Source organism: Aulonocara stuartgranti (genome assembly GCF_965226115.1).
Source record: "Aulonocara stuartgranti genome assembly, chromosome: 5".
Lineage (NCBI taxonomy): Eukaryota > Metazoa > Chordata > Actinopteri > Cichliformes > Cichlidae > Aulonocara > Aulonocara stuartgranti.
This window is the reverse complement of record NC_138943.1, coordinates 20,834,857-20,859,495: the sequence shown is the minus strand read 5'-3', so window position 1 is coordinate 20,859,495 and position 24,639 is coordinate 20,834,857. Positions and strand designations below refer to the sequence as shown.

The 24,639-nt window shown below is 39.6% G+C and overlaps 2 protein-coding genes across 9 annotated transcripts in view; one reads left to right on the top strand and one right to left on the bottom strand.

The window, feature by feature from the left end:
* Positions 1-116: 116 nt before the first annotated feature.
* On the top strand, positions 117-15,790 carry eps8l3a (EPS8 signaling adaptor L3a). Of its 4 annotated transcripts, none has more exons than XM_082532931.1 (21): positions 117-553; positions 6,084-6,222; positions 7,538-7,617; positions 7,734-7,807; positions 8,054-8,121; positions 8,213-8,371; positions 9,210-9,359; positions 9,459-9,523; positions 9,615-9,706; positions 9,808-9,920; positions 10,058-10,172; positions 10,815-10,888; positions 10,988-11,062; positions 12,103-12,248; positions 12,356-12,572; positions 12,658-12,683; positions 12,756-12,852; positions 12,943-13,050; positions 13,542-13,627; positions 15,394-15,526; positions 15,638-15,790. In XM_082532931.1, the coding sequence occupies exons 3-21, from the start codon at positions 7,553-7,555 to the stop codon at positions 15,647-15,649; spliced, it is 1,875 nt and encodes a 624-aa protein (XP_082389057.1). In that variant the 5' UTR covers positions 117-553; positions 6,084-6,222; positions 7,538-7,552; the 3' UTR covers positions 15,650-15,790. The 4 variants fall into 4 exon arrangements, with proteins under 4 accessions (XP_082389057.1, XP_082389058.1, XP_082389059.1 ...); XM_082532932.1 differs by lacking the exon at positions 117-553 and adding an exon at positions 3,374-3,390; XM_082532933.1 differs by lacking the exon at positions 117-553 and having other exon boundaries at positions 6,023-6,222; positions 8,057-8,121.
* Positions 15,791-16,085: 295 nt separating this feature from the next.
* LOC309706410 (AMP deaminase 2-like) overlaps positions 16,086-24,639 on the bottom strand; it is a 38,691-nt gene continuing 30,137 nt past the window's right edge. For all 5 annotated transcript variants that reach the window (XM_082532927.1, XM_082532926.1, XM_082532925.1 and 2 more), the window contains 12 exons: positions 23,275-23,416; positions 23,094-23,183; positions 22,870-22,999; positions 22,533-22,727; positions 22,276-22,407; positions 22,019-22,182; positions 21,645-21,771; positions 21,388-21,551; positions 21,154-21,274; positions 20,242-20,415; positions 20,032-20,142; positions 16,086-19,351 (listed from right to left, as the gene is read on the bottom strand). In XM_082532927.1, coding sequence (XP_082389053.1) covers positions 19,136-19,351; positions 20,032-20,142; positions 20,242-20,415; positions 21,154-21,274; positions 21,388-21,551; positions 21,645-21,771; positions 22,019-22,182; positions 22,276-22,407; positions 22,533-22,727; positions 22,870-22,999; positions 23,094-23,183; positions 23,275-23,416 — 1,766 coding nt within the window. In that variant the 3' untranslated portion in view covers positions 16,086-19,135. The remainder of the gene's footprint in view (positions 19,352-20,031; positions 20,143-20,241; positions 20,416-21,153; positions 21,275-21,387; positions 21,552-21,644; positions 21,772-22,018; positions 22,183-22,275; positions 22,408-22,532; positions 22,728-22,869; positions 23,000-23,093; positions 23,184-23,274; positions 23,417-24,639) is intronic.

Genomic DNA, 24,639 nt, shown 5'->3' with positions numbered 1-24,639 from the left:
AATGCAGCATGGCATGGATGCTATCAGCCTGTGGTACTGCTGAGGTGTTATGGAAGACCAGGATGCTTCAATAGCGGCCGTCAGCTCTTCTGCATTGTTCAGTCTCATGTCTCTCATCTTTCTCTTGGCAGTGCCCCTATAGGGTTCAGGTCAGATGAGTTTGCTGGCCAATCAAGCATAGTAATCCAGTGGTCATTGAACCAGGTTTTGGTACTTTTGGCAGTGTGGGCAGGTGCCAAGTCCTGGTGGAAAATTAAGTCAGCATCTCCATAAAGCTCGTCTGCGGAAGGAAGCATGAAGTACTCCAAAATGTCCTGGTAGACGGCTGCGTTGACTCTGGACTTAATAAATCACAGTGGATCAGCACCAGCCAGATGACAGGGCTCCCCAAATCAACACAGACTGGAAAATACAGACTGGATTGTGTGCCTCTCCATTCTTCCTCCAGACTCTGGGACCTTGGTTTCCAAATGAGATGCAAAATTTGCTCTCATCAGAAAAGAGGCCTTTGGACCACTGAGCAACAGACCAGCTCTTTTTTTCTTTATCCCAGGTAAGATGCTTTTGATATTTGTTGTTCAGTTCTTCCACACTTTTCCCTTCCACATAACTTTCTATTAATGTGCTTTGATACAACACTTTGGAAACATCCAGCTTCTCTTGCAATTACCTTTTGGGGCTTTCCCTTCTTATGGAGGGTGTCAATGATGGTTTTTCTGGTCAGCAGTCTTCCCACTGAATCAGACTGAGAGACCATTTAAAGCAGGGGTGTCCAATCCCAGTCCTCGAGAGCTACCGTCCTGCAGGTTTTAGATGCATCCTTGTTTTGACACACCTGAATCAAATGAATGGCTTGTTATCAGGCCTTTGCCAAACTTGATGGATGGCATGCTGAAGAGGTACTCAAACCATTAGGGATGCATAAAAACTGCAGGACAGTAGCTCTCGAGGACTAGGATTGGGCACCCCTGATTTAAAGGCTCAGGAACCCTTTGCAGGTGTTTTGGATTAATTAGCTAATTAGAGTGTGACACTTTGAGCCTACAATATTGAACCTTTTCACAATATTTACATTTTCTGAGCTTTTGAATTTGGAGTTTTCATAAGCTGTAAGCCATAGTCATCAAAATCATAACAAATAAAGGCTTGAAATATCTCTCTTTGCCAATCGATATCATATTTTCGTTCACCTTTTAAGTTGAGTTACTGAAATAAATGAAGTTTTGCATGATATTCAAATTTTTCAAATTGCATCTGTATAGTGTTCACAGTATATACATACATATCTATTAAATCACCTTTTTCAACCTATTCTGATATTCAGTGTGAACTTCAGCATGTTATCGTGATCATGTGTAAATATCTCGTAGACGTAGGCTGCCGGGGGATTCCCATGATGCATTGAGTTTTTCCTTTCCAGTCACCTTTCTCACTCACTATGTATTAACAGACCTCTCTGCATTGAATCATATCTGTTATTAGTGTGAATGCTTGAAAAGCATTCACAGTATTGTTCTTCTAATCTTTATTATTATTATTATTATTATTATATTTTATTTTTCCGTACGTTTTTTCAAAGCCTACTCCTTCAAAACCGTTCAACTTAGAAAAACCATTCAAACATCGTTAGATTCCTATTATTTTGGACATGACTGCTTCTAATTTTCTCATTTTTAACATTTATATTTTTAATTTTATTCAACTTTATTCAACAAAAATTTCCCATGTATTTCAATGGGGAGACCCTTCAAATTCTCATTCAACTTACTCATTTTTAAACTCTTACTACTTCCACATACATTGACATAGAGCCACCATTCAAACTTTAAAACGAAGACAAGACATTCAACTATTCAACTTGTATTTATCTTTTCAATATCTATTATACTTTTTCTTCAGTTCCAGTTTAAGTTTCATGATGTTTTTTCACCCGTTTCAGAGTTTATAATGGGTGTGTATGGGACGGAATGTTGGGGCTAGAGTGAGGCAGCTCAACTGCTAGAGTGAGAGGAGCAAAAAAATTAATCTTAAAATCTTTTTTAAAACTGCTGCTGTGTCCACAGCGTTTGCTCTACAGGTATGATTTTACCCTCAAAACGTAGCCATCGCTGTCCTCTTTCATCCAATGTGTTTACTATTGTACTAGGTGTTACGGTTCTTTCATAAATGTCACCAATGCACAGCCTCCTCCCTCCAACTCTTCCATAGACTCTAATGTTAAAATGGCTCAGAAGGTTCGTTTGAAAATCAGAAGAGCATGGTGTCTTTCCACTGTCACCACGTCCATATAATAAACTCCACAGACATGAAAACTGAGAATTTGGTAGACTAGAAGCTGCTGTCGCTCACGGTGAAAGAATTTTGTCAATACGACTTTTACTTTTCATTTGGGAACGATTTGTTTCGGCCTGACTTTTCTGTTCATTTTAAGCAGCAAAAGTGACGTGCATGTCTGTGTCCGTGTGTATGGAGCCATTGGGTGCGGTCACTATAGCAACCAGGCTCACACCTGCCTGCTTAACGAGCTCTGCCTGCCACTGTACCAAGATTCATCTTAAGCACTTCTCTTTCAACTGCTGCTGTGTCCACAGTGTTACAGCCATCATTTTACCCTCAAAACGTCGCCATCGTTGTTCTTTTTCCAACATCTTGTCTTTCAAAGCTCAGAGATGTAAACTTTTTAAACTGTGTGGGTCCAAGTGGAGGGATCACATTTTAGTCATTCAGTGATTCAAAGAATATGACCTTTTAATATTCTTTCAGATGTTTTCTGACTCTAAATGTTCTTTTCTCATTTCTTAGGTTTTTCTAATTTACAATTAAAACATTTTCAGCTTTTTTCCAACTTCTTCTGTGTAACCTTCAGCTTTTAGCAGTTCAGCACTTTTGTTTTCAGGTTAAATTCGGGTTTGTTTTTTTTTATCTCATTCAAAATTTTTAACTTAAATTCAGTAATTATTTCATTTCAATGCATACATTCAGATTCAAGCATTCACACTGCAGTTTCTTCAGAAAATGCACTTTCTAGTTAACCTCTGTCTCTCTTCCACAGCATGTCTTTTATCCTGTCTTCCTTCTCTCACCCCAACCGGTCGCAGCAGATGGCCCCGCCCCTCCCCGAGCCTGGTTCTGCCGGAGGTTTCTTCCTGTTAAAAGGGAGTTTTTCCTTCCCACTGTCGCCAAAGTGCTTGCTCATAGGGGGTCATATGATTGTTGGGTTTTTCTCTGTATCTATGAAGCGCCTTGAGGCGACTTTTGTTGTGATTTGGCGCTATATAAATAAAATTGAATTGAATTGAATCTCATTGCATGGGGTGTCCGCCATGTGATGTGCTGATTACATGTTAATGTTAACAAGAAGATGAACAGGTGTCTCCAGTGAACTGGCTGGTATGTGAATGTCTGCTCATAAAAAAACAGACTTTGTTAAAACATTGTTTATTTTTGCTGTTGATTCTGGAGGTTGAGAGATATTTGAGTTAATTGCAAATCAGCTCCCCAGAAATGATAAATGTGCTCAATGAAACACAGCTGACCTCCAGTGGTTTAGTTAAACAACAGCAAGCATGAGATCAGCACAACATACTGTAGTGTTAAAGTCACAGAGCAGGCACTGAACGTGTGTCTGTTGAGTCACTTACACTTAGAAACCTTTAAAAAATTATGTCAAATTTAATGTATCACAAATCTATGTGACAGTGATGAGTTAAACTGTTAATCTGACAAACATCTGTTCCTCCAGCCAGAGCCTCTGAGCAGTGTATCCTCTTTATTTTGGAGGTGGTCAATTTCCAGCGCTCATTTTTTTATTTCTTCGACTGAGAAAATGTTGATATTCGTCAGAAAAAAGCGTTCAACTAAAAATCATACAAAATAAATGACTTGCTCATCAAACATGTATTATTATTTTTATGTCTGTCTAACAGACAAAGAAAGAGAAGCATGTTTGCTTTAAAATCCTTTCTTTCCTGGACACATCCCTATTTGAATCTTTTGAATACAAGAGATTTTATTATATATAGTCCCCTGCATTGTGTTAAACTACGCACTGTAAATGATTCCGACCCAACACACCGTCTTTCAGTTTTGTTTAGCTTTTATTGCACACTCCTGGCTTGGCACACATGGCAGCCAACTTTCCAGTCAGCTGTGCCCTCTCCTGCCCTCTGCTGTCCAACATCACTAAAAAAAGGGAAATCCTCATCAGCACAATCACATCCACCTGTCTCTCCAACCTCTCTGGCACCCTTGAGCTCACTGCACCGCCCCTCCCCTGCAGCTGAGTCAGGGATCACACCTCAGCCACACTTATCATTTCTTTATATTTTGTGACAAAGATGGGAAATAGATTTATTGAAACGTGCAATTATACACAGAAATACAGCACAGAAGGAAAAACTAAAGTCTAAACAACTGGAATGAGCTTGAAAGCTAATATTTGGTTTGACCACCTCTATTCTTCAGCACCGTTTGAACTCTCTTAGTCAAGATTTCCTGTCATTTCTTTGAGTAGTCTTCAGGAATAGTTCTCCAGGCTTCCTGAAGGACATTCAAAGCTCTTATTTGGATGTTGATAGCCTTTTGTTCTGTTCTCTGTCAACAGGATCCCACATTGCTTCAATAATGTTTAGCTCCAATCCATGACCAATTGTGAGCCACTCAGCATTTTCCATGTCTGCTTTTTTAATGCCATTTTTGTTGTTTGAAGTCTGTCAGCACTTGGAGGCATTTCACTGGCTTGAGGTTCTAAGCAGTTATCTGCCTTGCCTCAGGGCAAACAGCACCTCTAGGAAAGAATTATATGTTTTTGTCTCAGGCTGTTTATAACAAAGTGCCTAAAGACACAATCGGGTCCTTTGCCAAGTTGTCTGTTATGTGTAGACCCAACACCGATTCATCCCTTGACTCAGGAGCCTTTTTAATGTTTGAATGACTCATAGGTCATTCTTAATTAGCGTTGCAAACAAAAACATTCTTCTGATAATGGTCACAAACAAGGACTGAACTGAAAGTGAGTGAAAAAGTAGCCAATTCTAAAGAAAAACTTTGATAGACCGCCAGAAAGCCTGGAGAACTATCACTCAAAACCACTCATAAAAAAGTTCTGGCTCCTTGGAAATAAAAACTAAGGAAATGAGGGATGACTCAAGGCTTTTCTCAACATTTTCTTAAGGTATTACACTTTTGAATAATATTGCCGCTTTGGGTAGTGACAAAAGAGCTCATTTTTTTCAGGTTTTTATACATTTAATCTGGTGTGTAACGTCATGCTTTTATGATTTGTCATATTTTTGGATTTGAAGATCTTAATCTGCAAAGCTTCTGCCAGTTACAGCGGCTTGAATGAGCCATGTTCCCTCTTAAATACAGCAAAATGGCAATAAAAAAGTAGCAAAACTTTAATGAGACATTGTTTATAGTTCAAGCATCCCAAAATAATGACATGGTACAGTAGCCACTTCCTGCTGTTCAGCAGGCTCCTCGGTTTACTTTCTGGAAGGGTGATCTCAGTCGTATAGAAGCAATCAAAGCAAATGTGGTGAACAAATTATTCTCAATCTGGTAAAGTTTTCATAGATCATTTGAGCTAAATACATTCACACTGGATGCTGTGACACGCTGTGTCTGGTTAATGTTTGGCTTTGTGATATCTGCTAAGAGGACATAAAAACCAACAAGCCAGGTAGATGGTGTCATAATCCTTTTTGAACATTTATAACAGGGCATTTAAAGCTAAAGGAAGGAGACGTAAAAGGGAGACTTTAAGTGCTACAACGGTATTTAGATTTCCTTCTCTCTCTCTCTTTTAACCTTGTTTCACTTGTACCCATTTAGCATTAGCCCCAAATGTATTTATGTATAGAGAATACAACAGATATACAGATTACATAACAGCAGACTATTGAACCAATATGGAAGAATAATTAAGTAGTGTCCTCTTATCTTAATATTTACAAATGGAAAGAATGCAAAATGCTGATCAAGTTTTCTTTGTAGCATTTATTGATGGGAGGGGATTTCCACGATATCTGGTAACCTTTGCTCAAACGGGATACTACTAAAGATCTCACGCCCTCATCCAGGTGGCTCTTCCACAGATCCGGACTTTGTCCTTCTCTCTGATGAGGAAGTCTAAGCCGTACATCGACAGAGTGTGGGTTTCAAACATGAGCAGAGTTTGACTGGAAGCAAAAACAACGCATAAGGAACTAACAACAAAAGGTAAGAACTGGTGACAATATCAGCAGTACACTGAATATGTCTTTATTGTTTGTCTGAACGATGTACGGCGAAGGCTTGCTGAAAGGTTGGACTTAGTTCTTCTCTTTATTCACGGCTATCAACATAATTTAAAAACATGCTTTTCAAAATAAAAATTTAAAGAATAAGGGAAAACTTGAATAATTATGTAAATGAATTCGTGGTGTGGTTTTGAATCCAAACTTTTAAAGGTTTAATGATTTTGATTTCCACTGATTGTCATTACGCCACTTTTAAACCAACTACACATTGTTATGTGTAGGCTGTGTGCAGACAGGAATAGGACCCAAGGTGCAGACTCCAGAGCCAGATGTCAACTCAAATATAACATAACTGAAAAAAATCAAAATAAACTTACACCGGAGGACTGACAGAACACACAGCTAGGTAAACGGTAGATCACGACACAGAGAAACACAGGGCTTAAATACACAGAGGGAGCACTCAGGGAATGGGTAACAGGAGGAAAACACAGCTGGGGCAAATAAGGCCTAACGAGACAAGGGGAAGCAAAACCAGACACATTAACATCAGACATGGACTTTCAAAGTAAAACAGGAAACATAACACAGACTCACAGGCAGGCACTATAACAAAGGGAACAGAGATGTGGGACCAGGGCAGACACAGACACTGACTGGACACGGGGATATAGCAACTAAGGATACACAGAGACGCGAACTAGACAAGGGGATACAGCTGACAGGGGAGACAGAGCAACTAGAGAAGACAGAGACATAAACCATAAGACAGAACTCAAAGAAACCAAAGACTAGAAATAATAATATAATAAACTCAAAAACCCTGGGTCAACGACCCAGGCATCCTAACACACATCATATGTCAGTCAGGATTTGAACCTCATGTATTCTTCATATGTCATTAATCAAGATCTGATTTAAGTGTTCCCTTAATTATTTTGATGTGTAGATAGATAGATAGATAGATAGATAGATAGATAGATAGATAGATAGATAGATGTACAGTGCACGTTGTTTTATTTGTATCATATTTGTGTTTTGTGTTCAGTGTGTTTGGTCATGTGTCACTGCAGGTGTGCAGTTGTGATGTAACTGACCACATTTCTGTGTTACCACAAGATTGTTTTCTTGATCCGTTTATAATTCTCTGCGTTTTAATTTAATTTTCATTCCTCTAATTAGCTCAGACTTAACACAATAAACCTGTAAAAGTGGAAGATTTATGGGTTGATTTCAGATACAGGTGGGTGAGTCCACTCATGTATGACGTGTGTATGATTCATGTGATGTTCCAGGTGAGTCCAGTCAGTATGTTCAGGAATAACAGCCCCTTTGGCTGTGATACCAGCAGCTATGCAGACTCACTCCAGTCCAAGTATGTATTCTGGCAATTTTTTATCTGGGCAACAATCAATTGGCTGATTGCTTTATTCATTTATTTTATTCAAAGGTTCAAAGGTTTATATTTGGGTTTTTGTTTTTCTGTGACAGTGGTTATTCCACGATGGATGAAGCGCCATCACGGCTCTCAAATATGTCGAGGCCAAGTGCAAAATCAGTTTACTGTAAGTAAACATTGCTGTTAAACGTACTAATAGGTTTTAATTTCATATATATATAACTCTGATTTATCTTATTGGATATTTATTTCTTTTATGACCTTATGCAACTGATCATTTGACTATGTCATTGCTGCCTTTCCATCCTAAATATTTCAATTGTCAATTGTTATTATTATTATTATGCTTCCACCTTTAATTGTATTTGTGAAAAGAAGAACAAAGAACATAAAGACCTGCTTTGTGTTTCAGCAGTGCAGAGGCAGGAGTATGCAGCATCAATAAACAAGATGATGGGCAACTTTCAGTGCAGGGTGGAGGTGGAGTATTAAGAACATTTTCTATTATACATCCAAATGTACGTGTATCTGGATAGTGTCAAACTTCTGTTTTAATCCTTCTGTGCCGCAGCACCTGTTCACCTGTGACCTGGACGGGAAGGACCTGAAAAACATCACAGACTGTGTGGACCGTTTGAACCTGCTGGAGGAGATGGGTCATGTGTGGGGTCAGACCATGCAATTGGAGGTGCAAGGCACCAAAATGATGCTCACAGATATTGAAAACAAGGTAACAACCACAGCGCAGCTTACAAAAAGTCTATTTAAACTGGAATGAGTTAATTGGATGAGTTATCATTAAATTTGTGCCAATTTGCATAAATGTCTGATATCAAAAGTATAGTAAAATGCAGACCCGCTGTCATGTGTCATACAGGCGGGTTGAAAGTTCTGGGCAGAGCTAATAACATGGAGAGGCAACCACGTGTATGTCAGTAAGAGGAAAATGCACATTTGCCAGTAGCATTTCATCTTAAAACCCTTTAAAACCTTATTTATTTATTAGGATTTATTTATTTATTAGGACACACTAACCAATAGGGTAAAAACATACCTGGATAAGAAACTCACTGCGGATCATTATCGGTCATCGCCTGCCTAGAGCCCAAACATCAACATTATTGAAACAGTGTAGGATTATTTTGACAGAGAACAGAACAAAAGGCAGAAACTTCCAAAGAAGAGCTTTGAATGTGACTCATGAAGAACTATTCCTGAAGACTACTTAAAAAAAAACCCCAAAGGAAAACAAAGAGAATTCAGACTGTGTTGAAGAATAAATGTGGTCATGTGAAATATTTATTTTCAAGTTCATTAGAATCATGCAGACTTTGTTTTTGGCTTTTGTACTCTATAGCCATTTATTTTTTTAAACATTTTAATACGTTCATTTAAATATTTTCAGTTTCTCTAGCAAAACATAAAAACATGGAGCTGTGACTCCAGAGGTTTTCACAGTACTGTTTAATGATGTTCAAGCTTTTCTCCTGCAATGATAGAAGCTATAAAAACATGTGAATCAACAACCCAACATCCTCTGTGATGACTTTGCTACTGTGCTTTTTCAGGACGAGCTGGAGTCGATGCCTCTCAGTGACATCCAGGAGTTCACCGCTGTGCTGAACGCCGGGGTGTTTAACTCTCTGCTCACAGTGTCAGTCCAGGCCAGGAAAAAACGCAACCACACTGTCTTCATGTTCCAGTGTGATGATGTCAGGGTGAGGGCAAACCGGCCGAGATGGCTGCCATCATGACTCATATCAAGCGAAAGCAAAGGGCAAGTGATTTTCTAATACTTTCTTCTGTTTTTTTTACAGGCCGACTATGTTGAAAAACATCTCTCACTAGCACTGGCACGCCAGGGACAGAATTCAGGCATCAAGTACTGTAAAATTTCTGTGTCCATACACTTTAATCTTTATTAAAGTTTTCTTTGTGAAACTGTATCTCACCTTTTTTTAAAAAAAAATCAGAAATGAAGGAGTGAAACCTGCAGTAATCCCTAAACCCAGCGAGCCAGAGCCTGCAGCTGAACCAGCGTGGCAGTGGAGTGAGCCTGACTATGGTAAGGTTGTGACAGCACACATGGTGGTACTGATGCACTGTTATTGGTGTGATGATGGCGTATTCATCCTCTTTTTCATCTGTTTGTGGTTGTGTGTATAGAAGACCATTTGCATGATCCTGAAATGTTACTGCCTGAAGATGAGGAGGATGATGAGGAGCCCTTCATGCATAAAGACGTACCTCGTTCATACACGGAGCTGGACAGGAATGTGGTGAGTTTTCTTTAGGAGAAGTATATTTTGCTTCTTCTTTGCATGCTTAAATCAGAAAGCATCTTTAATAACATCTGATAAGGGAAGAATAAATGAATAAATTCCTCTTTTCTCAGTGGCTTTTTTCTTTCTTGCAGGATATGTTGAATCATATTTTAAGGGACATCGAAATCTTCATGGGACAATTAGCTGCAGCAGAAGCTAAAAATGCAAAGAAGAAGAAGACGAAGAAGAAGAAGAAAAAGGGGAAAGGTCAAAATTAAAAGCACACTTGAAAAAAAAATCCCATATTGTGTGAAATTCACAGCTTCCAGCAGCGCCTGGTTTAACTCAATTCAGTTTAATTCAATTAAGTGTTATTTATGTAGCACCAAATCACAGCAACAGTTGCCTCAACGTGCTTCATATTGTAAGGTAAAGACCCCATAAAAATACAGAGAAAACAGAGAAAACCCCAACAATCAGAGGACCCTCTATGAGTAAGCACTATGGCGACAGTGGGAAGGAAAAGCTCCCTTTTAACAGGAAGAAACCTCCAGCCTAGATAACTAAGGGAGGATTCAAGGTCACCTGATCCAACCCTAACTATATACTTTATCAAAAAGGAAGGACCTCTATTTTTTCTTTTAATTTAGTATTAAAAACAGAATTTTAGATGTTAGTTTAGTTTAGCTGTGAGTTTCAGCTTTGGTCTATATTCATTACATAACTGTAGATTGCTGTGGGCTGGCTAAAATGACAAAGACTATAATCTGTATTTAAACAAATGTATTGCCTTTACTTTAAGCTCTATATTTATATAAAAATACATTTTATTCTAATAAATATTAGCAGCTGTGATGTCTGCATGTTTATTTAATTATTTATCTTTATTGTTTGTTTTTTATTTTTCAGTCATGGACAGCATGCCCTCTCAAGAAGAATTTGAAGAATGCCTCCATAAAATTAAATTCGGCTTAAACCTGCTGGTTTGTTCCCCCTTTTCCGTTAACACAATATCATCATGCTGTGGGTCTGTGTGTTGTTCCTGTGTAACATACAGCATGTGCGACATCTTTCTTTGACAGGGGGAGCTCAATGGAAAGATCAACAATCCCAGTGCTCCTGAATTTGTCCGCTCCTTTTTTGTCTCGTTAAAATTCGTAAGTGACTATTAAAAACATTTTTGGCATCATCTTTAGAATTTCCCAGCACTGTTTCCACCTTCACACATACGCCCACCCACGCGATCACAAATATAACAGAAAACATAAATGGATTAAATTAATGATAGTCTAGAGTGGGCAGTGAGGAAGAAATCTGAGGAAAGATAGCAAGGACATTTTAAAAATCACGCATAACAGAGCTGCTTAAAAGCAGGACTAAAACAAAATTGGTTTTAAAAGTCATTTCTTCAAAGCCGACTCTGCTCACACAGGTCATTTCAAAACCGAAGCACCCTGACTGTGAAACGTAGTTAAAAAGATGTTTTTTCACAGGACTGCACCCCATGATTCATTAGCTTGTAGAACCACTTTTAGCACTAATTGTTTTGTGACTTTATCAGTCTCTCACATCACTGTGATGAAATTCTGGCCCACACTTTTTTACAGGGTTGTGTCAGTTAATTGAGTGTTGTGGGCATTTTATTTATGCGCAGCTCTCTTAAGGTCGCCCCACAGCATTTCAGTTGGGTTAGTTTGGAGGTTGCAACACATCCATTCTTTTCTTTTACAGCTGTTCTGTTAGAAATATGCTGCTCTGCTTAGGCTCATGGTCCTACTTATAACCAATTTAATGAAAGCTTGAAGTGTTACACAGAGGGCCTCATGTTTGACTTCAAAATACTTTGCAGTTCATGGTTGCTTCAGTGACTGGTTTCCAGGTCCTGTGGCTGCAAACGAGCCCAGATCATCACCACTCCATCGCTGTGCTTGACAGTTGTTATGAGGTGTTCATGCTGATATTCTTCGTTTAGCTTTTGTAAAAGTGCTGTCACATAAAGAACTGTTAATGAGTGTTTAAACACTGGGAATTAACTTAACTGGGGATTTGATTCTCATTTGCTCACTGGCTGGACTTTAAACTGCACAGACACCTCCTGTTGTCATCTCAGCAAGCCTTCCACCTGCTCAGGGTGGGCTGTGCACACCACTGTTCCACTGGACTTATATTCGTTATTAATTGTTAATGCCCTCATCAGGTGGTGTCACACTGTCCTGAGGTTCTGCCGCCCAGCATTATTGCGCCGTTGCTGACGCCTCAGTGTATCCGTCTCATGAGTGAAGAGGCGTCCACGGAGGAGGACGAGCTGTGGCAGTCTCTGGGAGATGCCTGGAACATTCCCAGGTGTAACAAGACATCTCTTATACTTTGACTTCTTTTTGTTTACAGCTGAGAAAGTGTTCTGTTAAATGTCAGCAGGGCAATCAAACATGTACTCTTACTGTTATCAGTACCCAGTGGCCAGAAGATGATGAGGACATCCCAACCTACACCCCGCAGTTCTTCGATGGCTGGCAGCCCCCTGAAGTCACTGCAGAACCTCCCCCCACTCCACCTCTGACCAGACAGAGGAGTGCACCCAAATCTGTGGCCAGACCAAAGAGCCCACAACCTGGACCCAGTAAACCAGTAACCAGGCAGGAGGATCGGCAACCTGCGCCCAGTCAGGTAAACGAAGCATTCAAGTATCTTCTAGTTACTTAAATAAAAAGCACAGAAGTTCACATCAATGCTATTTTCTTCTTCCACACAGACGTATGCCAGTTGGAAACCTACACGGTACGCATGAACACACAAAGGAGTCAATGATTCAGTGCAAAGTGAGTGTTTTTGATTTTGACTTTTTCCCAGCTCAGTGGAGCCAAAACCGCGAGAAGTGCGTGTGAAGTCTGACTTCATTTCAAGAAACCAAAGAGAGCTCACCGTGAGAAAAGGAGAAACAGTTCAGGTATCAGCAAAGTGACTCATCCGATTTTTCTGTCCCTACTCGCATTTGTTTTGTTAACTGCCTCCATATTTGCTTTATTTGTGCCTACAGCTGCTGGACAAGTCCAAGCAGTGGTGGAAAGTGAGGAATGACAGAGGGGAGGAAGGCTTTGTCCCCAGTAATATCCTGAGCGATAATGATCACCAACCTGATGAAGAGGTTACCACTTAGCAGACACGAACACGTTACAGTTCACATTAAAGATACACAAACACTGAATTATTCTGAGCGTAGATGATAAGAAATAAAAAGCATGTTTGTGCAGGATTAGACTTTTGCCAAGCCACAGGTGCTAATGGGAGTGATCCCATTCCTGTTTCATTCCACACTCCAGGAAACTGGGAATTTACTATAAATACAAGAAACATTACTTGTAATGAGTCACTGCTGAGTGTTTTTGCCCTTCTAATTTGATGTTTACTTCTGTAAAACAAAGCAGAAAGCCCAACAAAGACAGGAAGTAAAACTTTCAACTGTGTAAAAGAGACCAGGAATCACAAAATAAAACAGGAACGGACATGAGCAAAAACCAATAATCATATAGTTTAAACTATATAGCAAGCTGTATGTGCATTTTTATTTTCAGACTTAATTAAAGTAATACTACTTTACACTTAAACTAATAATACATTATTGTTCCATTTTCAAAGGAAATTGTGGCCTCACCTGTCCTAACAAAGAGGTCCAAGCCTGCCGAAGTGAAAGCCTGGCTCGAAGACAAGGGCTTCAGTAAAATGTGAGTACAACCAGAATTCTTCACTCCCTAATGTAATGAATTGGCTGTGCAGGTGGCCTTGGTGCTAGTTTCTGGCATTTACTATCCAGTGTCTGCATAAAAAGAAACATGAAGGTCAGAAAGATCAGCTGAAATATCAGGGAGGAGGGACAAATGTGGACAAACAGTTAAAGAGTAAAAATGGTCTCAGATGTGGATGATCAACCTGCTGTGACATCTGCAATCATCTCTGTTCTCCTTCATATTAATATTAGTGTTATCAATTATCAAAATTATTGCAATTTTCATACATTTCAGCTTTATTTATTCATTTTTTCAGTCTGTTAAGTATAAATATTAAAAACAACCTTAGCTGAACAACAAAACATGACATATTAATGTATACTTTATTAACCCTGTAGAAATTGCTTAGTCCCCTGCATTTAACCCATTCTACCAGTAAGCAGTGGGCAGCTACCAATCCAGCACACAGGGAGCAGTGTGTAGAGACGGTACCTTACTCAAGCCCCAAAACTATTCATGGCAGCGGTGGGATTCAAAGACACTGGAGCCTTAATCCAGCACCTTAGACCGCTCAGCCACGCTACCGATTGCACTGTGTTATTATGTATTTAATCCAAAAAGCAGAAGCACCGTGTGAAAATCTGAGTTCTCCTTTACCCTCTTAATCTCTATGGAAGCAGTAAGTACTGATCATCAGCGAGTGTGAGCAACTCTATAAAAGCTGAAGTCTTGGCAGTTAGCATTGCCAAGACATAAGAAATGATGTCATTTTCAAATAATTTGAAGTCTTTCACTCTACAGTGAGAAAGATTTTTCGCAAATGAAAAACATTCAAGATTTTCCAATCTTCCCTGGAGTAGACTTTTCAACCCGAGGTCAGACCATGCAATGCAGAGGAACTGCAAAAAATCCAAGACTCACACTTTTCAGACTCTACAGGCCTCAGCATGTTAAATGTAAAAGTTCCTGACAGCATAAAGACTGAACAACTATGGCTTGTTTGGAAGGATTGCCAGGAAAAAGCCTCTTCTCTCTAAAAAGAACGTGGCTGCATGGTTTGTGTTTGCCAAGCCTAAGCTACACTAAGAACAAACTACAAGACTTCTGTAACAATGACCTTTTGACAGATGAGATCAAAATGTTTGGCCACATTTGGGAAAGCCAAACACAGCATATCAGCACAAAAAAAAAAACACCTCATACCACCCGACAGCACGTTGATGGAGGGGTGATGATTTAGGTTTTGTTGGCAGCCACAGGCCCTGGGTATGATGCAGTCATTGAACTGACACAAAATCCTCTGAGTACCACAGTATTTGTAGAGTCTAATGTGAGGCCATCTACCATGTTTGGCTAAAAGTGAGTGATGCAACAATGATCCCAAGCACAGCGGTAAATTTACAACAGAATCACTGAAAGTGAAAAAATACAGGCGTTGATCCAAAGTCCAGACCTGCAACTGACTGAAATGCTGTGGTGGTACTTTAAGAGAGCTGTGCATGGACAAATGTCTACAACTTAACAGAAGAGTGGGCCAAAAGTTCTCCATAATTACACGAGAAACTGTTAAAGTCATACAGAAAATGATCACTTCATGTTTTTGTTGCTAAAAACGGCTCTGCAAGATAGTGAATCATGGGAGGTACTTAGCTTGGCTATATAAATCTGCAGGTATATAAAGACACAGCTGTGTGTACTGCTGCACACTAAGCAGGTTTTCCAAAGTGTGAGAAACACAGATCCATGTTATTTATCTCCTGCAGCACTGTACGCTGTCTCGGTGTGGTGAGCGGCACTACGCTTCTGGGCATGACCAGAGAGGAGCTGAAGGTGATGTGTCCCGAGGAAGGAGGCCGAGTCTTCTTCCAGTTAAACGCAGTCAGGTCGCAGCTAGCCGTAAGTGACAAAGCACTGCTTCACTCGCTTCTCCCATCCATGTGGAGTTTCTATAGAAGCATGCTGCATGTAGCACAGACAACTCTGCTCTGTCTTTTGTGAACACTTTAGGCTTCCAGTTAAGTGAGACCAGTGACGGGACATCAAAGGGGACAGAAGAGGACCAAAACTGGTCACCGATGATCAGACTGAAAACTTTGAGCTTTGAGTTTACAGTGCATACTTACGTCTCGTTTGAAATCTCTATCTATATCTATATATATCTATATATATATATATATATCTATATATATATATATCTATATATATATATATATATATCTCTCTATCTATCTATCTATCTATCTATCTATCTATCTATCTATATATATATATATATATATATATATATACACACACACACACACACACACACACACACATACATACACACACACACAGATAGTCGTGTTGTCGTCTTGTGTAATATAAGATCAGTAATCGCTTGAATTCTGTAATAAAAAGTTGGAGTCTAATTTGTCACAGCATAACCTGTAAATAAAAGCGTGACACAACCTGGGTGAATTAACATGCTTTATTTTGTTGTCGAGTCATTACACGTGAACCTCAGAGGCATCTGAATCTGTAAAACTCTGGCAGTCCATCTCAAGCAATAAGGCTACAGATTACAGATTAATGGAAATAAAATCAGGCAGAATTTAAAAAAATGATAAAAATGATCATAATAATCATAATGTCTACACAGTTACATGGCTGTAAAAACAAAGAAGAAAACCTCAGCTGAAAACAAACACATACTGAGTATCAGAATACTTAGAGCACTATGAGGTTAGTAATGTAATGATGCCGAACATGTTATCCGGATTGTGAACTGTTAACGCCATGTTTGAATATATGCTGTGTTTCTGTGTTGGCTCCCACTCAGTGTTACTCGACTTCACGTATTTTATCTCTGACCCTCATGTGCTACTATTTACTGAGCTCAATCTCCTTTATATATTGAAATATTGGTATTAATACAACAATACCAGAAACGTGAGCTTCTGAAGTAAAAGGAGTTGTTGCTTTTTCTTTTTTCCTGATGGTTGGCTTCAATATATTAATTATATGAGTAATATATTAATTTGAACTATGCAAACTATAATGGGACTTTTATGTAGTTTTCAGTATGTCAGCAGTTGATTGCTGTGAGTTGCAGTCTTGAATACTGCTGCTGGGCTCCAAAAAGACATGATTTGTGAGGTAGGGTGGACTATATGTTGGACATAATTAGCATAATAAACAGTAAACAACAAGGTGTAAAAGTGAACAGATAGAAACCGAACAGGTGGAAAAGTTTTGGGTCGGTTCAGATGACAAATGCCGTAGCAGCATGAGCAACTGTAATCAAAAAACTCCCATAATCACAGTGCAAAATGTTACAGAGTAGTCAAAACTGAATATTAAACGAGCGAGTAAAAGGCTAACGTCAGTGTAGATGTAAAATCCATCAGTGTTTTGGTTCAAATGAAAAAGTGCAAGGGCCAAAGTGTTCACAGACACTGCTGGAGGTGACGTTTGGCTTTAGAGTAAAAAGTACCAACTTTGACACTTTATCTGTTACATTTGCATTGAAATACTGAGAGTTCACAGGAATAAAAACAGGTGAAGAATAACGACTAATGCAGTAATAAAGAGGCAGAGCAGACACTCTGTGTCCACTTAGATTTAAAAAAGCAATAAACAGACAAATTGAAGTGTCAAACCTTCACATCAATTAGATAAAATTACCCATCTTTGTATTGCCTTTGAAAAATACACTCTTTACAGAAACTCCCACAGTGACATTTCCACGGAGCTCCACTTGTGTAGCTACGATTTATAGCTGAAAAATGACAGATTCTCAGTTTTTATCCTAAACACCTCTAAAGCAAACACTTTCCTACCCTAATACTTTACAGCTGGTTATTCAAATAAAGCCCGATACTTTCTGACTCGTTCTCTTCTAGTCTTGGCATCAAGTCTTACTCGACTGGGGTTTAACAAGTATGCTAGCAGTTTGATGGGAGGTCCAGTGGCAGGCAGTGTGATGTTATAATACAAAAATCCCGAGGTGGGTGATACCAGCTTTGACCAGGTTTGGGGCAAGTAAAAAAAAAAAAAAAATGCTACAAGTACCATGCAAATGTCTTAACCATGTCCCAGCATGGTTTGTGAATTTGTACATGGTGAACAGAACCGAGTACAAACCTGCTTGCTACATTACAAAACAGATTCTGGATTGAAAGCTGGTCAGCAGCCCTGAATTAGTTTAGATGTTTTACATTAAAGCTTGCTGTAAACATCAGTCTCATTCTCTCCTTCCATCCATTAATCATGCAGACATGCAAATAAAAAAAAAATCATTTACATACTCACAGAACCGGTAATAGATCCTCCTAAAGGCCAAAGTAAAAGCTACTTTACACTGATCATGCAGCTAGGTGGTTTCAGCTAATCGGTGTGAAGCGCGTATATGCTCAGTGTTTATCGACTGAGGGAAAATAAGCAGGCGAGAAAGAGAGCATGCACTGCTCAAAGCTAAAAATGAAAAGGCACTGTGAAACCTTGGCTGGGTGCATATGTACAGTGCATTGCATGCAAAGGGGAAAAACCTCTGTGACTGTCTAAGTAAAAGGAATGAGAATGATTGGGGCCCCTAAGACATACAGAGGGGGGTTTGTGGTCACAGTGAGGTCAAAGTGAGAACTCATCCACATTTTTGTGCTGTGATTAAAATCTACAGTGTCTCTCTTTCAGCACACAAATATCTCATCATTTTTGACGAGGTCGCTTCGTACGCTGCTTAAAGAGTCCCATTCGCTTCAAGGAATGTTTGCATCAGCCTGCTTCTCTCCTCTCGACTGTGGAGTTTTTTTCTTTCTGTGCTGACTGAATCATGGAAGAACGATTCTAGAAAGTGCAATTTAGCAAGTATATGATTAAAAACCACGCCAAGCAAGACACACACAGCTATGATTTAGTGCTGCAGCATTCAGTAGATTAAACAAGAGGCCCGTCAAAGTTTGTTGTGCAGGTAAGTCCAACCTCCACCAACAATCAAAGCGTGTTATTCCTGCAAAAATACATCAGTAATTTTTTATTTGTGTGTAATCAAATGAAAGAACAGAATGACTAAGTATAGAAGAGGCTAAGCAAAACAGGAGAGGTTTAAATGTGCTGGTTGTCAGTGTAAATACTGCAGCTACTACTATGAAAGCAAGTTACTAATTAATAGAAAACACCACAGGGACCATCTGATGGACAGGACACGACAGGAATACACCACACGTTTCCCTGCTGTTCAATCTCAGAAAACCCTGATGGCAGGCCCTGCAAACCTTCATGGAACTGACTCAGACTGCAAACAATGGACATTTGGGGAAACTTTAAATAAAATAACACATGGCAATATTAAAGTAAGTGGAGCCTAAGTGTTCTGGCAGAACTATATTCTTGGCTTTTTCATAGCTGTGCAGCTGACATACTTGTACAATTGTTGTGGTGGTGTTTATGCTGCTCTCACAGCACATGTCTTCAGTGTCATGCTGGGTGGGCCACGGGTTTGGGGATTTTACATTTTGTCAGATTTCAACGCCGTCCCGGGAAAGAGCCCATGGTGAGAGAGTCCTCCTCGTCGATAGCGTCCAGCTCGTCCGTGCGCACAGCGTGAGTGATGAGCTGAAGCTCCTCGGTGAGCGTCTCGCTTCGGTACGCCACGCGGATGTCCGGGACATTGGTGCGGCGGATGTCGTTGCTCTCAGGACCCTCCTTAGCGTAATTTGGACCCAACCAGTAGCTTTTGGCCTGGAATGAGAGGAAAATACATAGTTGACACTGATGTTCAGTGTATGTGTGTGATGGCGCTTCGCCATCTTGTGGTGGCTCTGTGTGTGTGCGTTTTGCTCTGTTGCAGGGTTTCCTCAGTCGAGCTCAGCTACTGTACCTCCACTTGCCTGTAGGCCATCGTGCCTGCACCCTACCTCGCTCTGAATGTTTTAATTTATTCTTAATTCTTTACATTTTTCTTTAGATTTGTTTCAAGATTTATTAATTACTGTCAAGTTGGTCTGTGTGGGACCATCATTATTTTTTGGCATTTTTGCCTTTATTGGATAGTGGAGACAGACAGGAAAGTGGGGAGGAGAGAGGAGAGGACACACAGAAGGTCAGACTCAAGTTCACTCCTGCCCTGTGGCATGTGATCACCTGCTTACCCACTGAGCCAAAGTGGCGCCCACAATGATTTTAATTTTTTGAAGTCTTGCACCACATTATATAAAAATGTTACATAATTTAACGCTGAGCAATAAATTAAAGAGATTTTTAAAGTGTTTCCACAACAAAAAACTTGTAAATGATACTACTTATGCTCAAACTACAATATTTTAATGACTTGCAATGGATTGTGTGGATATGTGCAGTGCATACATATACATGTGATCCCTGCTACACAAATACATGAAGAGAGCTTTAAATTAGTTTACCTTGTGTGAAAATCCACTCATGAGGACACTGTTTCTTGCCAGCTCACACATGTCACATGAACTTAGTTTCCACACTTGAGTGGCAATGCTGTACTCCTCCATCAGAGGTTCCTGGGTCCAAACAAGCAAACATGGAGATTTCTACAATTTGCTTCTATAACCTTTCACACTGTGTGCTTTAAGTGAGGCCATGTGTGGATTCATACCAACCTTGGTAAAGTGGAACTGGAGAGGATCATCGGTGGACAGGGAGACCATAAGGCCTCTGGACAGATACTCTGGCAGTGGGTTGCGGTGGTAACTGAGGAACAGGCTGTTGTTGCTCAGTGGTGACATGGCAATGCCGACTTGAGCAAGGTAATAAAGATACTGCAGCACTGGAGCCTGAGGTCAGACAAAGGTGAAAAGCAACAGAGACAAATCAGCAAATACAGCTAAAAGCTACAGTGGATTGGCACATTTGTTTTGATTATTCTTGCAGAAACAAAAAAAACAAAAAGCACACCACCCACACAGTCACACTAAACTAAAAAACAGCCTCTCATTTTTCAATTTATAGCATATGGGGTTAGATCTGTAACTTCTTTGAAAAATTAACTCATTTCATTTCAAAGCAAAATTATACAAAAAACCCCAAAACAACTATGTCAGTGTTCAAAATCCTATGGCCATAGCTGTAAGTGTCTCAGTAAGGTCCTGGGCCATCAGGACATCTTCAATTCACTTTCACTGTACAAATCTCCAAATTTTCACCATCCACTATATATAGCACCCCTATGATGATGGTGATGATGAAGGTGGTGGTGTATCAGGTCAGATGATTTATCTTCTATTTCAGCTGCTATGATGGCAATTATAGCAAATGTGGGGGGGAAAAAAGCCACTTTTTAACCACTAATGGTTAAAAAACATAATATAATATAGACCAATATAACAAAAACAACACACCAAGCTAAGAACCCCTGGTGCCCTGTTAATGTTTTTTTAACCCGTCAGAAGTGTTGATGCAATGTCAGCATTACAAATCCAAAGTTCGTAAACTACTTTGTTGTTTTTTGATGATAAAGTGAAAAAAAATCCACAGCAGTCTTTCAGAAACAATCCCCAGTGTGGTGTCCTGACCTTTCTGAGCAGCAGACCATGAGAGATGTTCTCTGACAGCATGAAACCCGACACCAGGTGGTGGATCGGCCCCGCTTCCCCACAGTGAGGTCGCAGCACAAACGTATGGAAACCTCGCCGTCTGAATCAAATTAAAAAAGCAAAGCTTTATGTATTTGTCATTTATGATTTTGTTTGATTTGATGTTAAATTAAGTAAAAAAAAAAAAAAAAAAGAATCAATATATCCATATACCTTCGCAGGTGGTTGAGAACACTCATGTTGGCATAGGTGTAGTAGAGGTAGTAAGAGTAGGGTGGGTTGTCTTCTTCTGTCCAGTTTGCTGGAAGCGGACTGTCGAGATTAAAAATGTGGTGCTCAGGTTTGGACTCATCGTCCACGCTGTCAAAGCCCACCACCTATTAAGCCACGAAAGCGGACAACAACATAATCATTTAGTGTCTTTAAGTACGGATCCTGATGCGGAGAATTCCTCATGAAGGGACACTCACATGCTCCAAGAGGAGATGCAGCTCAGGATGACTACGGGGGTTGATTGTGACTTCAAACAGAGGCATGAAGATGTTCTCCAGCATCTCCTGGAAATTAGCCAGCTGCTTCTTTGTGTGGTACACGTCACTAGAAAGGTGGGGATTGGACAGTAAGTTGTGTCAGGCTGTAATCTTTAACTCAGCTTTGTTTTCTTTCTGCTTTTTTGCTTTTTAAAGATTTAACAGTCCAAGCACAGTACAGGTCCTTACTTAAATCCTAATCCTAATATCCTGATCTAAATGCTAATGAAACTTCCTCGTGTCCTTGGTGTATTTTTTGTAATCTGCTGCGTACTCTCAATCATTTAATGATGAACTGTTGGAGGAACACTTACAACAAACGGGGCACCTGGACAAGCCAGCGCACATTATCAGAATACACGCTGTGCTTGACAGCCCACTGAGCCAACTTGTCCCATTCATCTCTAGAGCGGCCGTAGATGGACAGACGGAGCTCAGAGTTCTGGTACTTGCTCTCTTCCAGGTCAAACATCACCTCCTGGACAGATAAAGCCAAAAGAAGTGGGTGTGAATATTTTCAAGGATTATTTAAATAAGACACATACAGTACCGTACAAGTATCACTTCACACCTTAATTATATGTGCAAAATATTTCCCTTCGATGTAGTTGTCTGTCTTGATGAAGATCTCTCTGAGGATGGATTCTCCGATGGGGTTGTATTTGGCGTTGAACTTGTCAAACCGATGAAATGTGTTACGGTCCTGATGAGTAAAAAACAAAAAGATTTAATATTATATCAAATATAATTTTTCTACCACAGTGTGTCTTAACACACACACACACATATATATATATATATATAAATATAGATGTTACTCTCTCTCACCGCGTGCATGTCAAGCGTGTCTACACTCAAATCGAAAGCAGTCAGGTTCATGCTCTCAAAAACCTCCTTGAGGGTCTGACCACGCCCACGCTCAATGTGAACGATCTCCTCGGGATATTTCTTCATGGCTCTCTTAATGAATCTCAGCAGGTGCTTCTGGTTCATGCAGGATGAGGCGTGTATGTGTGTGTCCACCTGGAGTCAGGTCAGAGCAGGTTTAATGTTCGAGCTTCACCAAAAACAGTTATTTATGCAGCAGGATTAGCTCTCGATGAAATTGTTTAAGCATTCTTTTAATGTAGGTATCTATATTTAACTGTCACTTGTTGACTCTTGCCTTTCTGATGTTGTAGAAGTCTCTATGAGGAACTTTCTTCTGAGCTGCCAGCTCCTTCATCTCGTTCAGAAGGATGTGCATTTGAAATTTAGAGCTTAGGTACTGCAGGCGACGGTAGCAGAAAGACTTCCTACAGAGGAGACAGGGACGTGTTATATTTAGACTGTGCACTGAGCCATAAAACAACTCAGACTTCAACTCATATTGTTAAAAGAAAAACTCACACTGGCCCATTGATAATAAGAGCCATCATCACATTCATGTCTGCAATATACTCTTTAAGGTCAGGATACGGCAGGTCAAGTTCTCCACTTCTGAAAAGCAGAGTGATTATAATGTTATACTTAATACAGACAGAGTTGCTTAAAAATAACACGTCATTATGAAGGTGCAAACAGATCATACTTGTCCATATTGGTTTTCTTAGTGTAGACATGGACTACCCCGTCTACCATCTTGCAACCATATCCTGTGTCTGGTGGCATGTTATTGGGGTCCTGATTGTCGTAAGGGTGTGTTTCAGAAACTGGTGGATGGACCGGGGCATCTGGAAAAAACAAAAAACAAAACGGGAAATGGATATCAATCTTTTTTTTTCATGCTACAGCAAACACATAGGTATAAAATATATATGCTACAGAAACTATACTTTTTAATGCCAATAATAATGCTCAGATGTAAGAAGCATTTTTGTTACACAATTCACCTGGTGTGTTTCTGTTTTCACTCGGTCTAGTTTTTACCAAAAAAAAAGTTCAGTTGCAATTATTTAAAAATCTCGTAAATCTGCATTTTATTGAACAACATAACAGAGACAACATATTAAATGTTTAAACTATGACAATGTATCATTTTAACAAATAATGTCTTCAGTTTGGATTTCAAGGATGCAATACATCTCAAAAAAGTTGGAATGGGCCATGTTTCATGTGTAGCATCGCTGTGTAGCATTAACAGACTTTTGGGTCCCGTTTTTCTCTGACAAAAGATTCAAGCTGCTCAACACTCCTGTGTCTGCTTTGTTGTATTTTAATTAAACGCTGTTACAACTGGTGAAAGGTCTGCACTGCAGACAGACGAGATCAGCACCCAGACTCTTCTAATATGAAGCCATGCTGTTGGATTAGATGCACTATATGGTTTAGTATTGGCATGCTGAAATATGCGAGGCCTTTCCTGAAAAAGACATCAATTGGATGGGATTGTATGTTGCTCTAAAACCTGTGTGTGTGTGTGTCATTTTCACATGTGGTTTGTTCTTTGCACGAAAGAGCTTTAACCTGCATTTGTGGATTGCACAGTGAACTCTGTTTACAGACAATGATTTCTGGATGTGTTTTTGAGCCCATTCAGTAATTTTCCACGACAGCATCATGCCTTTTTTTGCCTGAAGATTATTCCATTATTCTACGATTGTTGTTTTTTGTTTTAACTTCTATTAATCTGCAAAAAAAACCACTAAACCACAAGTCTGCTTATCTGCCTCTCTCGGACTCTCTTTTTTGAGTTGTCTGCCATCAAATTCAAAATGAGCTAATGTTTTTCATGAAATAGCAAATGTCTGTTTTCTGTGTTCTATTGTGAATAAAATATGGGTTTATGGGATGTGAAAATCATTGCTTTTATTCTCATTTTCAGCATCCCACCATTCTGGGAACTGAGGGCTGTGGCAATGTCCATCAAACCAGAGAAAAAATACAGAAAAAAATCTTCAGGAAATTCAATCACTTCTCTAATCTATAATTAGTATATAATTACTGTTTGACGTCT